Source organism: Dipodomys ordii, unplaced genomic scaffold, assembly GCF_000151885.1.
Source record: "Dipodomys ordii isolate 6190 unplaced genomic scaffold, Dord_2.0 Scaffold23, whole genome shotgun sequence".
Taxonomy (NCBI): Eukaryota; Metazoa; Chordata; class Mammalia; order Rodentia; family Heteromyidae; genus Dipodomys; species Dipodomys ordii.
The window spans coordinates 12,079,052-12,096,160 of record NW_012267239.1 but is presented as its reverse complement, the minus strand read 5'-3'; the positions used below and the strand labels follow the sequence as shown (position 1 = coordinate 12,096,160).

At 45.5% G+C, this 17,109-nt stretch overlaps 1 protein-coding gene across 1 annotated transcript in view; it reads right to left on the bottom strand.

The window, feature by feature from the left end:
• The window catches only part of Ryr3 (ryanodine receptor 3), a 273,574-nt gene extending 259,927 nt beyond the window's left edge, over positions 1-13,647 (bottom strand). The window contains exons 1-2 of the mRNA XM_013014307.1: positions 13,546-13,647; positions 6,664-6,783 (exon numbers count right to left, since the gene is read on the bottom strand). Of these exons, the coding sequence (XP_012869761.1) occupies positions 6,664-6,783; positions 13,546-13,647 (222 nt within the window). The remainder of the gene's footprint in view (positions 1-6,663; positions 6,784-13,545) is intronic.
• Between the last annotated feature and the right edge of the window lie 3,462 nt (positions 13,648-17,109).

Genomic DNA, 17,109 nt, shown 5'->3' with positions numbered 1-17,109 from the left:
AGGGGGAGGCTGGGAAGGGATGTAAAGGATAAACAAAGGAGGAGGCTGCAATGCTTGGTAAGAAATGTACGCATTATCCTGCCCATGTAATTGTAAACCCTCTGTACAGTATGTTCACAAATAAAACAAAAAAAAAGAAAGAGTCTGTCTTAAAAATATGTAGAGGGAGGATGAGGGGAGGTGTGGCATTGTCCTGACTTACGTGACTGTAACCCCTTCTGTACATGGCCTTTGTAATAACAGCAAAAATTATTTACAAAAGCCAGGCACCAGTGGCTCACGCCCGCAATCCTAGCTACTCAGGAGGCTGAGATCTGAGGATTGGGGTTCAAAGCCAACCTGGGCAGGAAAGTCTGAGACTCTTATCTCTGATAAACCACCAGAAAACCTGAAGTGGCGCCATGGCTCAAGTGGTGAGCGCTGGCCTTGAGCTGAAGAGCTGAGGGACAGCGCCCAGGTCCAGAGTTCAAGCTCCACGACCAACACACACAAAAATTACAAAAGAGGATGCAGAGTTAAAAAACCAACAGAGAAGACAAAGAGGAATATTTTTGTATGCTTTTTATTGTAAAAAATGATGTACAGAGTGGTTACAGTTCTCTCCACTTCTACCACTACACTCCCCCTCCCCCCCCCAAAGTTGTAAAGTTTGTTTTAGCTACCAGCACAACTATGCTTACTGCAGCATTATTTACCATAGCTAAGATATGGAACCAACCCAGATGCCCCTCAGTAGATGAATGGATCAAGAAAATGTGGTATATATACACGATGGAATTCTATGCCTCCATCAGAAAGAATGACATTGCCCCATTTGTTAGGAAATGGAAAGACTCAGAAAAAATTAAATTAAGTGAAGTAAGCCAGGCCCAAAGAAACCTAGGTCCCATGGTTTCCCTTATTTGCAATAACTAGTACATGTGTAGGACAAGCAGCAAAGGCCAAAAGCTGTGTATATATGACCAGATAAGATGATGCTAAGTGAAACGAGCCTCAAGATAGAGACACACATATCTTTGTTCTTTCTTGCTATTGTTTCTAACATATTTATGATGTAGCATGTGATTTTCTGTTGCTTTGTATGTTCCTTCCCCACGGTATAACCCCTGTTGTCACTGTATTTGATGTCGGTGCCCTGAATCTCGTATATACAGTTCTCTAATTCGGGGAGGGGAGGGGAAAAAACAAAATCCTTAGATAAGGATACAGGCTGACCCACTGTAACAATGAGATGTAGAAAACACCGTGTTGAAAGGGGAATATTTTTTAAACTTATGTAAAATAATTTTTATTTTATAATTTAAGACCTTTCACTACTTACTTTATTACATCTCACTGTTAGAATTTTTAATGATGCTTTGATTTTTAAGTTTTATCAAACATATTTAATCATTTTTTTCTTCAGTAGATATTAAAATGCTGACAAATCTGACAAGTGACAGATTTCCCCAGTGGGAAGCACAAATTATTCCATTCTTTGTCTTAGCTACATTATCAAGGAAATAACATTCTTATGTTTCCTGTTAAGACTAATTTTTACAAAATAATGAAGGTGGTAAAATATCCATGAATTTTATGATGCACTATTATACAGGCAAAATCTCCATAAAACATAGGATGACTGGTTAGTTGACATAATTAATTTTAATAAAAGTATTAAATTACTTTCACTTGCAAATTTATAGACCTAAAGGAGGGGGATTTTTTTAAATGTTTTTTTTTTGGTCCCAAAAAAGGCAGATAGATAATACTTTTGCTTTCTAAATAAGGCAAAAATTTCAGAGAGGACAACAGAAAACAAATAGCATTTACATGCAAATTCATGCTATTTACATTCATAAATAATAATTTATGCTATTTACATTAAATGTAAATACACAGAAGATTCCAATTAAACACAGGGACTGTAAGAAGCAGGGACGGCACCAACTTCATGTTGTTTGTAAGCAGGACATCTTAAATCCAGAGACATAAATATATGACCATGGTGAAAGCAGCGGGAAGGAAATGTAAGCATAAAAATGTTTATGGCTTTGTTAAAGTTCAAGTATACTTATGAAAGCAAGAATAAATATGGTGATTTTATAATAAGAAAAAGGTCAATTCATCATAAAAGCATACAAGAAACTATACACATATACCTAAACCTAATGACAGATCTTTAAAACACATGGAAGAAATCAGAACTAAGGAGGCACAGACAAGCCTCTATAGTTAACGGCTTTTCATTCAGTAAGAGACAGAGCAGCAGATAGACTTTGGTATGGACAGAGAATATTTCAGCATTATGATGAGCTATCTTGGCATTCATAAGACACTACATCCAACTGCTACAGGATATACTTTTGCAACTACACATGAAACATTCAAGGCAGACCATCTGATGGCCCTAAAATAAACCCCAATAAACTGCAAAGGATTGAAGTAATAAAGAATGTGAATAAGAAAACCATTGGAACTTATATCCCACTGAATCATTTGGCTGTTTATAACCACGCCCTCATCGCTTATTAGTTTTTACCTAATTTTCTGACTCTCCTTCAAATTTCCCTTTTGAAAGTCACAACTATCCTCTTGATTCTCAAATTCACACTTCAAATATTTAACTAGTTTAATCAATTCAAATCAGTTCAGTACACAGGTAACCTGAGTCAACCATCAGCTCCCGAGGCCCGCATGTGTGTCTGATCCTGTGACAGAGACACTAAATGCACGCTGTATGTGTCAGGTACTGCTGTAACTTTTGCAATGGTGAGTCCATGTCCATGAAACTTGTAAGATGGATGCAGTCTGAAGGGTGAGGAAGGGGGGAAGGTCACGTCACTGGCAAGGATCACAGCGCTAGTAAGCTGTGAACCAGAATGACCAGTGCAGACTGTGACTCAAGCATCGCTCTTGGCAGAGCTGCCCGGGGTCCTTGGCCTCCATACTCACAGACTGGTGTCAGTGCAGGTGTGGGGCTCCGCCTCTCCCATCCCAGCAGCCCAGGTAGAGAGGCCTTTAGTAATCTGCCTCGACCCCTGTGTAAACCTACTTTGAATAAAATACATGATCATCTAATTGGCTGTGTAAGCTTAACACTGCTTCATGTGTTTGCTCACACATTTACAGTTTAAGAGTTCCTCTTTGATTTATGCAAAATCCGTATTTCTAACTTGAGAATGTCAGGCATCACAGGATGGAGAAATCTCGTGGGAGAGAGGAGGGAGGTGTGCCCAGATATGCTTAAGGTAGAGCTACTCAGAACAGAACAAAATGGCCTCCTCGGCCTTGTAAATTGGTTTCTGATACTCTGTATCTAAGTGCAGTGGAGAGCAGCAATTTAAGTTTAGGATGACTCAACTTGAAATTCTTACGGCTTTTATGTCTGTGAGGACAGTGTTTGCTTTGTCAGTGTAAAACACTAAATATTAATTTTTACTGTAGTGCTCAGAATATAGCATAAGATGCCTGATAAATAAAAAAATCAAATTATAAATGTACTAGTCTCTTCATATTCTAAAATGATGATTATAATACTTTAGACTCTCATAGGATCTCGGGCTCACTGAAAATATAACATACATAAATTCAAAGAACAGTGTACAACTTCCTGCTGAGACTCTGTCTGCAAATTTTCACAGACTTTACTTAAGAATAAGAAATCTCAGAAAATAATGATAAAATGATGTTATTTTTAACTGAAAATAGTATCTTACCTTATTTTTATTTTTTGTTGGTTATGGGGCTTTGAACTCAGGGCCTGGGAGCTGTCCCTGAGCCTCTTTGTGTTCAAGTGCTCTACCACTTCAGCCACAGCACCACATCCCATTTTTGAGTAGTTAACTGGAGATAAGAGTCTCATGGGGACTAATCTGTTCTTGGCTTCGACCAACAATCCTTAGATCTTAACCTCCTGAGTAACTAGGATTACAGGCATTAGCCATCTGTGCCTGGCTAGTATCTTAAGTTCTGTCATCTATATAATGATGTTTTCCTACTAAATCATGTTTAATCTTAGGTAATGAGAGCCTATCCAACTTCAGAAGTGATAATATTCCATTCCATTCTGTTTTATCCTTCGTTTTCAAAACTGGAGGTGAAAACATAAGATTTCTCCTGAACCTTCTCTATTTAAGAAATGGAGTTTATAATTGGACCTTTCAGTTTGAACTGGCCAAGATGAGATCAAATGAGCCATGAGTAAGACAGCCTTTTCCCCCAAAAGGATGTGAACTTCACTCTTAGACAACGAGAGCCCGAGGACTTTAGACCTGCTACTGACTTTCCAAGAATCCTCCCTACGGCAACCATTTCACCCCCACCCATTCCAGTTCACTCAGCACTGAAATCCATGAACTAAAGCTCCCATAATCTTTTTCACCATCACAGATTATGTACAGGTTGTCACAGAGGAGTGTAAATTGGGACTTGGAAAGGTGTGAGTTCTGGACATATCTGATTAGACCATGCTAGCTGAGTAAGTGTCATCAATGAAATTAGTGAACGACTTTTCTCTGTCTGCATGATCAGCTGACCCTCGGTTAACTCTACAGTTGTGTTCTTTGAGAAACTGAGTAATTATGTGAAGTATGTTCGGAGCGAACATTATGTGGGATGAAGGGATCCCTAACTGGGCAGCCTGCATGGGGACTGGGAAGAGGAGCGATGGCTTACAGGAAGCCTCTCCTGGCAGCTGCTTGAGCGTGAACACTTGCAGCCGGGCTGTCCGGCAAGGTGGGGCTGCCCGGGGGCTGGGCACGGCGTCCTGTCTCCTCTGGCACAGGAGGCTTTGAGGCCATGATGAACTCACGCCTGTCCATCATAGAGCTCTCTCTGGGAGTGGAGGATTCAGAAGTCAGCCACAGAAGAGCCCGGCTGACACTGCCTAGCTGGCAAGCCGTGGTTCCTATCCTGCGGCCTGCAGAAAAGATGATGTGGTGTATGACAGTCTTAGGAATCTAGATGTTACCTGCACCAAAGATGACCCCTCCAAGTGGCCATCTGAACAGATATGGCAGATGAAGAGCCTGAGGAAAACCATTAAATTCCTGGTGCCCAAGAACACATTGTTTTTAATTTTTAAAATGAAGTGAACCAGATGCTGCTACTCAAGAAATACAAAAGGAACATCTCCTCCCTGGGCGTCCTGCTCTGAATTTTCCTATAAAATTTTCCTGTGCTTAGCTGAAGAGGAGGCAGAATGTTCACGCTTCCATTGCCAAGGACAGAAGTTTCTAGAATTTCAAGAAGCCCTGGGTCATAGCGCACAGGAATCAGTCACAAGTGCTCTGCTGAGTGCTAGACAGTCTCCCCATCTTTAGGGAGAGTCGATGATTTCACACTTTTTCTCTCTCTCTTTTTTAGACAGTCTCCCCATCTTTAGGGAGAGTCGATGGTTTTACACTTTTCCTCTCTCTCTTTTTTAGTCTGTTCCTTGCTTACTTGCTTGTCCTACTTTACAACTCAAATGCTAACATCTTTTGAATACCCTATTGCAACTTTCTTTTCTCTGAGATCATTCTTCTCCTTAGAGTTCATCTCAATTTTTCTTGAATGCCGGGGGTCACTGATCAGCTCTGGGGTGGCTAATCAGAATGCCACTTGATGTGTGTGCCTTGTGTTCAGTGGCAGGCTTGAAGTAAGCCATGTCACCTCACTGCATAACTTACAGTAGGTTCCAAGAACCTAAGAACAGCACAATTGGTTCTGAAATTGGATGGCTGAGAATTAGAAGGATTTGCTTTGTGTGTGTGTGTGTCATGGTCCCTGAACTCTGGGCCTGGGCGCTGTCCCTCATCTCTTCAGCTCAAGGTGAGCGCTCTACCACTTGAGCCACAGCACCACTTCCGGTTTTCTAGTGGTCTATGGGAGATGAGTCTTACTTTCCTGCCTGGGCTGGGTTTGAACCATGATCCTCAGATCTTAGTCTCCTGAGTAACTAGGATTTCAAGAAGGAACTCGATGAAACATTAGAGACTGAAATCTTAATGTCCAAGTATCTATTATGAGCTCAATTTTGAAAATATAGAGTTACACGCAAAAACACACTGGAACAGCAAAGCTGCGACACAGCGATAAGATTCTCCATGACGCGCGGTTCCCTTTTAAAGATCCTTCAGTCATCATCTGATTTAGGGAGTGAAGAACTGAAACAATGGTTTAGTGAAGTGGGAGTCCGGAAGGCTCTTTATCATCTCGAATGCGTTAGTGAGTGGTACAGCTTATTTTTATATGGGGAGCATACAAGGTAACAATATGTAGTTTTTATTCCTAACCTGTTTTAGGTTAGACTATTATAAATAGAGTCACATTTATAGAACTAGGTAGTTTTATAACTGAATCAACCTATAATCTAAGATTCTAAAGTTAGACCTCAAGGTTTTATAAGCTCAGGGCTGATGTACAATTATCCTGTAGTTCACAAAAATGAGGCTCAAAAGTCAAAAGGGTTAACAATACCGTACTTAACACTATTATTAACTTAATAGCCCTATAATTAACTAATTAACTGTTAGTATTGCTTTCATTTTTTGATGGTATGGGGTTTTAACTCAGGGTATCCAACTGCTGGTCAGGTGATACATCACCTGAAAGACACCTCCATCTCTTGATTCTCCATCGCCGCTGCCCAGCGGCCTTCTTCCTCGAGAACAACAGAAGCTTTTAGACAGAAACTCTTACCTTGGCCTCAGAGGTGGGTTCCAAGAAGCACAGGCGGTTCCCGAGTCCCTCGGCTGCCAGGCAGAACTTCCTCTGCTCCTTGTGGATGTTTGCGATGCACTGGAGTACCACCTCGTCATCCTGCCAGGAAACACACCGCGTGAGTGGTGAGGGCCGCACCCACCACCCTCCTGCAGACACGGCCGCTCGCTGCCCGGCTCTCCACCTGAGCCAGCCGGCTGCCCCCAACAGCCAGGCCCGGCCTCTCCCTGCCCGGCTCTCCACCTGAGCCAGCCGGCTGCCCCCAACAGCCAGGCCCGGCCTCTCCCTGCCCGGCTCTCCACCTGAGCCAGCCGGCTGCCCCCAACAGCCAGGCCCGGCCTCTCCCTGCCCGGCTCTCCACCTGAGCCAGCCGGCTGCCCCCAACAGCCAGGCACAGCCGCTCGCTGCCCGGCTCTCCACCTGAACCAGCCGGCTGCCCCCAACAGCCAGGCCCGGGCCTGCCTGGCTGGAGGAGCGTCGCTTGTCAGCACGAGTGTATTCCAGGACAGCACCTACCACGAGTCAGGATGCACTCTGGGGTGTATTAGTGGATAGACAGATGCCTGCATACACGTTCAGAGCAACACTATTTATACCGAGTCCAAAGAAGATCCCAGACAAACAGGAAAATAACCTAAAGCAAAAGAAGAAGCCGGAGCCGTGACGCTGGCGGGCGACTAACTGCCAATAGGCAGGTAGCCTTGAATTCAAACACGACTTCACGTGCTGATGGTCCTAGAATGGAGGAACGCTTCTACCGTACCATTGCGTGCACTCTGTCCAGCCTCCAGAGGCTGCGAGAAAACACGCCCCTGCCGGTCCATCCCCTCCTGACACTATTTTTGGATTTCAGACATTGAAAACAGCGGCCATTAGGTCACCAAAGAGAATCAGTTGGAACTTCAGCCCTAGCATTAACTCACGTATCTCTTCAGCCTGCCTGCTAGTCCCTGAAATGCTGGGCTCATCCTGGGGTGTGGGAGGAAATAAAGTAGAAACGGTCACATCCTCACACTGTATCTGTGATGTGCCTATAAAATAAAAAGTCCTTCTACTGGAGAATGTGAACAGATTCAGTAGCCACAGATGTCCACAGAGATGGGAGCTACTTCCCAGACACAGGGAGGGGTACAGGGAAAGGCAGTGAGCCACAGGCTGAAGGTATCTAAAGAGACGAGAGGAGAGAGCGCTGTGTGTAACTACAGCGCTGACACGCCGCTGTCCGTTACTAAACTGACCTAGTTGTAAATGCAACAGGATCCTTTGCTTACAGCAAGTCACAATCCATGGTCTTCGTTTTAAATAAGACAGAAAAGCCTCTAGTATTTCTCTGCTCCTACCATGTGGGTTCCCTGGAATCTCCAAACAGAATGAAATCTGCTCCCACATGGACTTCCACCCTAGATCCTAAACACACAAGAATGATGCAATCTTCTTAAGGACACTGGAAACAGGAGAAACACGCAATGACTCCGACCACTGGAGACCAGGCGGGGTCACGGAGGCACAGTGGCGCACAAAGTGCCCAACGTGTTCATCCAAAAGCCAAGAGACGCAGCTTTACACGTCTCCCATCAACACACTCCGCTAGTAAAAAACAAACAAAACCATGAACACCCCCAACAGGACACAAGTGGGAATTTTCACAAACAAGGAAAATTGGACCAAGTCACCCATGGAATGCGTGGCTCCCGCGGTCACATTCCATTCTTCCGTCCCAAGCCGCCTGAACGACCTTCACTTGACCTTGCCCTAGCTGCCTTTGACTTCTGAAGCGTTCCTGTACTTGAATCCACACTTTGTAACACAGGTAGCCCCGGGGCTAATGCAGAAGCATCTGCTGACCAGCAGCACTGTACCCGCTGCACCAGGAAGAGCAACGGAGGTGCGTCCGGTCCTCTTTCTCTAGTAACCCCTCCTACTTTCATACCTCTTTTCTTTGTTTCATCTAGATTCTGTTTGAAACAACGTTCATCTTTGTATAGTTAATATACACTATTTTTTGTGTGAACTCAACCGTATGCTTACTGATGGCCTTACCAACGCATGCTCACTGAGACACTCGGCTAGAACATTCTGGGTATACAGGGTTGTGCAAGGTGAGGTGAATTAATATTCTAACAGGAACGGAGGGTAAGTTGACCCCCAGCTTTTCTCTACTCTTCCTTACTTAGCCATCCCAAGGGACCGCAAGGCCTATGTGGCCAATCTGTCCAAAAGGAACATCCGGACCTGATCATTTCTACCCTGCGCAAGTGAAATACTGTGTCCTTTCCTGGCACAGACACCATCTTCCTTCTCCCTTGTTTGTTCACTCTTATTTTCATTCAACGTTCTCACTTGCATCAAGATTTCCAGTTCCTCCAAGTTACCCCCATGACCAGTAAGGAGAATGGTGGATGAGACAGAAAAAAAAAGTAGACTTTGTCCCGGTAACTTCTCAGTATCTTCAGCTCTGATTTCACTGGAACAAGACTGTGTTTCTTTTATAGGAATCACAGCGCATATCACTCAGTCACCTCTCACCTGTCAGCTTTAAGAGGAAAAGAAACAGTAAAAATAGGCAAGTGCTAAACTGGAGGATCATCAGTACAGCATGGAGAGCAATCCGCTTTCCAGGGCTGACGCCATCCCCCCGTGAATCTCAAGTCCCCAGGAACAGTGTCTTCGGATCACGTAAAGGCTCCCTGCTCCCACTCAGGCTCAGACTCTCTTCATACACTTAGCAGGTGCCCCGGGCCTGCTCTGCCTTGAACCTCCAGTTTTGTCTTTCGTCCCTTCCTGTCGACTTACTGTCCCGCAGGATCCCTAAAATGCTCCTTTTTCAGCGATGTTCTAGCTCTGGGCTTTCTGACAGGCCTTCCATCGCTGGTCTTTCTGCCGTCTCTACAGAGGGAAAGCCCAAGGACCAGTCTTCGCTGCACTGACAGTGTTACCCACTCTTCAGCTTCCAGCTTCTCTGCTTAGGAGCGGTTACATGAGCCGTTCCTCCACCCCGTGACCCTCCAGGGTTCCAGCGCCCCAACCCCCGTTACTAGGTTTTATCCCTGAACTTATCAACACTTTAGGGCAGTATGTCCCATGCAGGAAGGAGGCTTCCTTTCCAGTCTATCATCCTTCTGTATCCCCAGGTCTACTGGTGCCTGAACTCTGGGCCTGGGCGCTGTCCCTCAGCTCTTCAGCTTAAGGCAAGTGCTCTACCACTTGAGCCTCAGCACCATTTCCAGCTCTTCCTGCTTATGTGGTGCTGAGGAATCGAATCCAGGGCCTCATGTATGCGAGGCAAGCATTCTGCCTTCCCAGTGCTACCAGTGGTACTTCTAACTGCTATGTAGCTGCATTTGGACATCACTATCCTATGTCTTTAAGTGCTTCTAATGTTCTCCCTTCGGTCTGCTACTGGAGGTAGAGCTCTGGCCTTTTATCACTTTCCAGCTGAAAATTCTTGATTTTTTTTCCCTCTACTACTGCAAAACCACCCTTCTTATTTTTCAGTGCTAGAGATGAACTCAGAACCTCACGCATGTTAGGAGGAAAGAGTCCTACCACTGAGCTCAACCCCGGGCTATGCAGCCGTCTTGAATGAGCATCTGGGAACTTCCCTGCTGAGTCCATCCTTCATGTTCCTGAGCAGTATCTGTAATGCTGGAGCTGCACTATCTCTTCAAACCACGTTACATCTCATCCCAAGATTATTCTTCTATGAAGAAGTACCGTTTTCCTTTGCGAAGCCCAGGCAAGGTGTCCTGACCTCCAGCGGTATCACCTACCCTCTGCACTATGGTTTTTCCGTGCGCACCCTACACGTGAAGACAACTAACATGTTACTGACCTCCACTCTGAGGCATCACGCCTCGTGTCCAATCTCTTCTCTGGGCTTCACTTGGGCCCAGTGAGGTTTCTACTACTGTCTCCCTCTCACAAGCTAGGAGACCCAGAAGAGAGCCGCTGGAGCCTCAGCTGTCCTGGCAGGAAGGGCCAGGCCTGCCTCCAGCCCGGCGGTCTATGTCCCTGACGCCTTTGCCATGACTCCTGGTTACTCTGCACCCCAGGAAGGCCGAGCTCTACCTCGCGCTGTTAGGTCTACCTTGTAGTCACAACCGTGGTGGCTGGCGCCTACTGCGCATCCACTATCATGGACTGAATAGACTTTGTTTTCCTTAAACCCCAGTTAATTACTATCAGAGCAGAAAACTTCTGCTTTTTCACCCAAGCTGGGAGCATAAGATGTGTGGTAAGAATGTGCTGACTGACTGGATTATGAACTGGATTAAAAGACTTCCCCCACCACCACCAACGGAGGTCTTTGGTGAAGGACTTTGAATGGAATACGCAAAACAATAAGGCAGGTCTTCTGGCTATTTAAAAAGTGTGCAGCTTCCATCTCTTGACTATTATTAGATCATTCGCTCAGTACTTCTGTTATCACTCTGCTGATACCCCACCCCCAGATTATTTAAGTTCCAGTTCAGTAAATCACCTTACGAAGGAGGAAATCAAAGATCGGAGGAGGTGCAGAATTTTAATAAGTAAATACTCATTGAACAGTCATTAAGGCCACCGGGCTGCATTGTTTCACATCTTCTTTTCAATCATCTGAAGGTGGACTCTAACAGGCTCTTTGTATGATCAGGAGTAGAGGCGCAGAGGGGTTAGGGAACTTGTCCAGTGCCACCCAATTTGGACATAAGAGACCCAAACCTAAAACCTAGGACTGTCTGCATTGACGTTTTTCCTCTTGACTATGGCATCAAGCTGGATCTCTTACCTAGCATCTGACCTTAGCAATTGATCTGAGTTTATGTGTGCTTGTCTCTAAGGCCCATAGAGATGGTGTTGGTAAAAATAGCTCCCAGCCTCACAGAGGCAGTCAAACAGTAAACAGTAACTAAACCACAGAGTGAGCACCAGGCCAGAGAGAGCAGTCCGAGTGCTAAAATCAGTGTAAAATTCTCCACACCCCCCACAGCAATGCTGGAGGGGTCGGTCGGCAGCCCCAACCTGCAGTGCAGTAATTAAAACCCAGGGCATCCCGCAGGCCAGCAACCTGCCCAGCTCCGCGGCTCTTCTGCCACGCCTGTGCTGAGACAGACCCTGACCAGGGGTGTCCAGGCTTGGTTCTCCTGCGCAGATGGAGCTCACCCACACTACTGCTCGCTTCTGTCTGGCTGGCCACTTCGGCTCCACCTCCTCTCCTCGGGTCGTTAACCGAAGAACATTCCAGGACAAAACAACCTGGCTGGCAGCACTAGGTAAGGTGGGTCACCAGGCAGCTGCGGACAGCCCTCTGGACAGATCTCCACGCGAGGGTGCGGAGCGCTCGTGGTGAGGGGCAGGGCGCAGCCGGCAGGCTTCGTGGTACACAGGAAGGGCAGGGGCTACTGCTGGGGGTCCCAGGCCGGGCACGGCTTTCCGCGCATACCCCCCACGACCAGGCGCTGCTGAGGGGCTGATCTCAGGGCTGCTTGTAAAGCATAAGCAGACATGGGTGTGAAGTCACTCTAAGGCCTTTGCTAACAGCATCTTTTTTTTTCTTCTAGTTGCCAGTACCAGGATTTGAACTTAGAGGCCTCGTGATTGTCCCATTGGTGCTCCATCACTCAAGTCACACTCCAGTCTGGCATTTTGCTGATTGGAGATGGAGTCTTTCAGACTTTTCTGTTTAGGCTGGCTTTGAACCATAAGCCTCTAAGCCTGTCTCCTGAGTACCTGGGATTACAGGCGTGAGCCACTGGTGCCCAGCTAAACACATCTTTTAAATGAAAAGTTGACTTTTGGGGATGATGAGATTTCATAAGGATTTACAGCACTACTCATCTGCTTCAACCACTTTAACTGCTTCTTATGACTCTGATCTCGGGAAATCTGATTTACCTGTGAATTCTCAGTGCAGAATATGTACCTAGCACAAGGTAGAAAAGTGCAAATATCTGTGAAACCAGTAAAAGAATCGCATCCTAAAAATAGCTGATCATCTTAACACACGCATTGATGCACAACAATTGCATAATAAAGGTCTCTCCTAAAGGGCCCGTGGGCCATATGGGCCCTAAGAGATGTTCTATAAACGATGAGCTTAAGGCTGCCGATTAAGCAAGCAGATAGTCTGGGCGTAGCTCCGAGAGGAGAGACCGTGCTACCAAATCTCCAACAGCAGCATCTTGAGGGTTTCATTACTGCTGTTATTTGTTCTTTTTAAGAAAATCTTTAAGGAGTTGCCATTCAGCATGTCATTTTGGAAGTACACCCCCCCTCCACCCCCAACCTTCCTGTTGTCCGTTCTGGTTTTTAGATAACGCCTTGGTACGTCTTCATCTTAGAATCAAAGGTAGGGATGGCTACCCATCTGATTTCTTATTTGTTGGCTGTTGCAGAGTACAAGAAGATGGAAATTTGGGGTGACCAAGAGACAAAGCTGGTAGCTTCTCCCGTTCTCCCAAGGCTTTTCCTCCTGCGGCTCGTGAAGTACACACGGCGTGGCGTGTCCAGGGCCCTTCCTGACACCCTTTCTCAGGGCGCTCTGCCCTTTCGCTTCAGCGGCCTTTTCTTCAGCCAGCGCTGACCCTGTAAGCCTCTCTCCTCTGTCTCATGACAGCACCGGCTTTGTGGATACCGCCTTAACCATTATGAATCAGCACTTGTAAAGCGGCACCTGCATATGAAGACGTTCACAAGCACGGAATGAAAAAACTCGTCATTTCATATCAAATACAATGTCCACAAAAATGTAGGTGCTGTGCTTCACTGGGAGTGTCCAAACGGTCCTTGGTCTGTTGGAATTGTCTGCTAACGTTGAGGACCGGGGACCAAGGAGACACTCTCGGGCCTGCCTGCTCCAAGCAGCCGGAAGGAACTTCCTACTTGATCTTTGTCACATTCCCCACTGAAGAAGGCCGATCGGAATCTGACCACCTCCACCTTACTTGGTTCCTCTGGATCTTGCAGGGAGAAATGCAGGGACATTTCTCCAAATGGGTAAGGGAGACACCTAGCTGTTAGGATTTACGAATGCATTAATTTTCTCCCCGAAGAACATGGGGGAATGTGACCTAAGGCATATTTTCCCCAAAACAGTAGTCAACTGATTACATGTTTCCATTCCAGGGATGGAAATCTAATGAGTGACAGCTTCTAGAACCCTCCTCTGATTTCTTCCTGCATTACAAACATCATCCGGGGAGAAGACCAAGTGAGGGAGCCCAAGAAAACTTCAGCAAATCCCCACCCCCACTGTCTCATTGGTCATGAAAGTGGCACTTTTTTTTTTTCCAGAAAAGCACCGACCCCTTACTTCAGCCCATACATTAACTAAAACCAGCAGAGAAGACCAACCTCCTTTCCTCCACGTTGTAACCCTCATGACTCTAAGCCATGCCCTGAGAAGCTATTTTATAAGCACCTTGGAATCCAGAAATAATAGAACTCACTGATAGCATGTTTACAAGGAGAGACGGAGAAAACTGCCGTGAAGGAAGGAAACGTCAGCCAGTCCCTGCTCAGGACAGTCACCAGAACCCCTGCACAAACAAACACCCCTGCACAAACAAACAAACACACACTGAGATGCTGGTCTGCAGATCTGCCTCTCGCCACGCACACGGCGAACCTCTCCCACGCCGTTCCCAGCCCTTTGTCTAGATAAACCTATCGTTCACGTCTGTACCCTGAGGGTGAGTGAAGATGAACTGAACTGCTGCCCCCCCATGGCTGTCCAGGCTATAGAATAAGCTTCATCTTTCTGCTCTTTATCCTGTCCCCATACTGCATGCAGGGCAAATGACTGGGCTTGATGTGTGAAATCTCAGGAGTGTAGGCCCGAACTTCATAGATAGCAAACATTGATGGTAAAGTTATTTTTGTCTCAATCTAATATTTCTTTAAGCCTTATTTATTCATTTACTTACGGCAGTTCTGGGGTTTGAACTCAGGGCCTCATGCTTCTTAGGCTAGTGCTATCGACTGATCAAGGTCTTCAGTCCTATCATTGGTCATTAGTTTTAATTACTTTGGTGTACTGGGGTTTGGACTCAGGACCCTACACTGTTTGGACTCAGGACCCTACACTTGAGCCATGCTTTAAATAGTAGAACCAGCTACTCTGGCTTGAAGAGACTATAGAAATGCAGTTGCTCTTTATTAGCCCTTAAAGTCTTCTCTTTACTGACTAACTCTAGACACAAGGATGTACATTTTCCAGAAATCCAACAATCTTATGGCACTTAGACAAGGGAAATCCTTATTTGTGAAAGTATGAAGGGGTAAACCAGGGGCTGTGTTCCCACCTCTAGCAGGATCCTCCAGCTCCTGTGCACACTGTGAGTTGTTACTACCTTCGAGGGACAACTCCACTGCTATGTTTCAGCCTGACAAGAACTCAGCAACTCGTAACCCAATACAAGCCAATCTCTCATGCACTGGACCCTAGTATAGGGTTTGTTTGACCTACTTTTCCTTTCAACCTGAGTCAAGAGTTATCTTTGTGCCCTCTGGATTCTCCTATTTGTAAGTGAACCGCATTTTGCCCTCCAAAGCTAGTACTTATTTTAGAAAGAATATCCCATTTCTTTTCCTTTTGACAGAAAAATGGAGAATTTTTAAAGCCTGTGTGTTGGCAATACAAAGACGTACAGTGCCACCTAAGTATAATGGAGTGATCAGGATATACTCAACATTTGCATAGATTTATGTTCTCAGGGAGAGTAAAAAATAACTTTATAGTCCATCAGTTGGTCTCCTTTGCAGTAAGCCTAAAGGATTATTCCAAGTCCTGCTTTGTAGTTCAGGATAAGCACAATATATAGGCTTTTCTCACTCCGGCAACCATTTAAGCACATTATGTCTCTCTGCTACATACAACAGACATTTATGGGGAGACTGCTCTAGAGAGGAATAGTCGCATGTCACCCACTGATAGGGAAAACAGTCTAAGAAATACACCAATGGATGATTATAAACATCACAGTATGCATTACACAAATTCAGTTGTGTAGCCTGCTCCATACCTGGACTGCGTGATGTAGCCTATTGCTGTACAACATATTACTGTACAGCAATGATAATACAGAAAAGCACAGCGAAACTGCGGTGTAACATCTGCGCCAACAACTGTCTGTGTGAGAAAGTCCTATTCACTGAAACCCCAAGACTTACCATAATTTTATATTCAACCTTAATAGGCTGAATGTAAAAAGAACTAATGAAGGTGGTATAAAAACTGATAGCTCTACGCCTTCAGGTATGGCCGACAGGTCTAGCTTGCAGGGCTACAAGTGGCTGGAAGAGCGAATGGTGAGTGAACGCAGAAGCAAGGACATTACTGTCCACGGAAGTAGACATTACGAACGCTGTATCGTTGGGTTACGCAATGTCTACTAAAATGTTTTCTCTTCCATGCTAAACTGTAATTTCCCTGCTCCATAAACTGAACTTTCTGGGTTAACACATAAAAATATTATAGACAGGAGCAAAGAATTTCCTTGATATTCTTACTCTAGAAGTGCTTTATTTTTCATTGTGGTGCTGAGCATAGAACTGAGGGCCGCGTGCACGCAAGCAGTCTTCCCGTGAGCTACACACCGCTCATTTTGTCCTACTTTTTCCTTTCTTTTTCGCTAAAAACTAAGACGCACAAACACACATATGAGCCGAGGCCTACATGGGGCCAAGGTCACCACATCACGGCTTCCTCCTTAGCTGCTCCCTAAGTCTTCAGAGACCAAAGAGTCTTTAGACATGGGATCACCATTTCCTGTGCTAACGATGTCTTACTGCGCAGGTCTGCCTCAGGCTGTCTTGGTTCTACACGCACACGCGTGCGTGCGCAGACACACACACACACACCCCGCACACATGCATGTACATACATCCACACCATCCACCTGTGTGGATGCGCATGCAGGTATGGCTCTCTTCTTCTGTGACTGACCACAACATGAGTTAAAGACCTGCAGGACAACATCATGATGGCACTAGACACTGGTGGATGCGATCTTGTGGGACACTATCATATGTGACTTGTTTGATTGATAGGTTACAATGAGGCACAAAAGTACTGCATGCCCTCAGACAGTTAAATTAACCACCATGAAAGCCAGAAAAACTACATCCAAAAACCAGACTGAAATGGACACATAACGCCTACAAGGGACCTGATACAAATTAGAATCTTATTTTAAGTTGGCAGTTACCTTTCTCAGTTTTCTTACCTGTCAGCTGACAAATGGGAGAATTATAGAGGCCTTAGTCAACTTAGAAAACTGAGACAGAAGTGGTTGCTTGCCTAGCTTCAACGTCAGTAGACTACCCTGGATCAGTAGACTACCCTGGATCAGTAGACTACCCTGGATCAGTAGACTACCCTGGATCAGTAGACTACCCTGGATCAGTAGACTACCCTGGATCTGTAGACTACCCTGGATCAGTAGA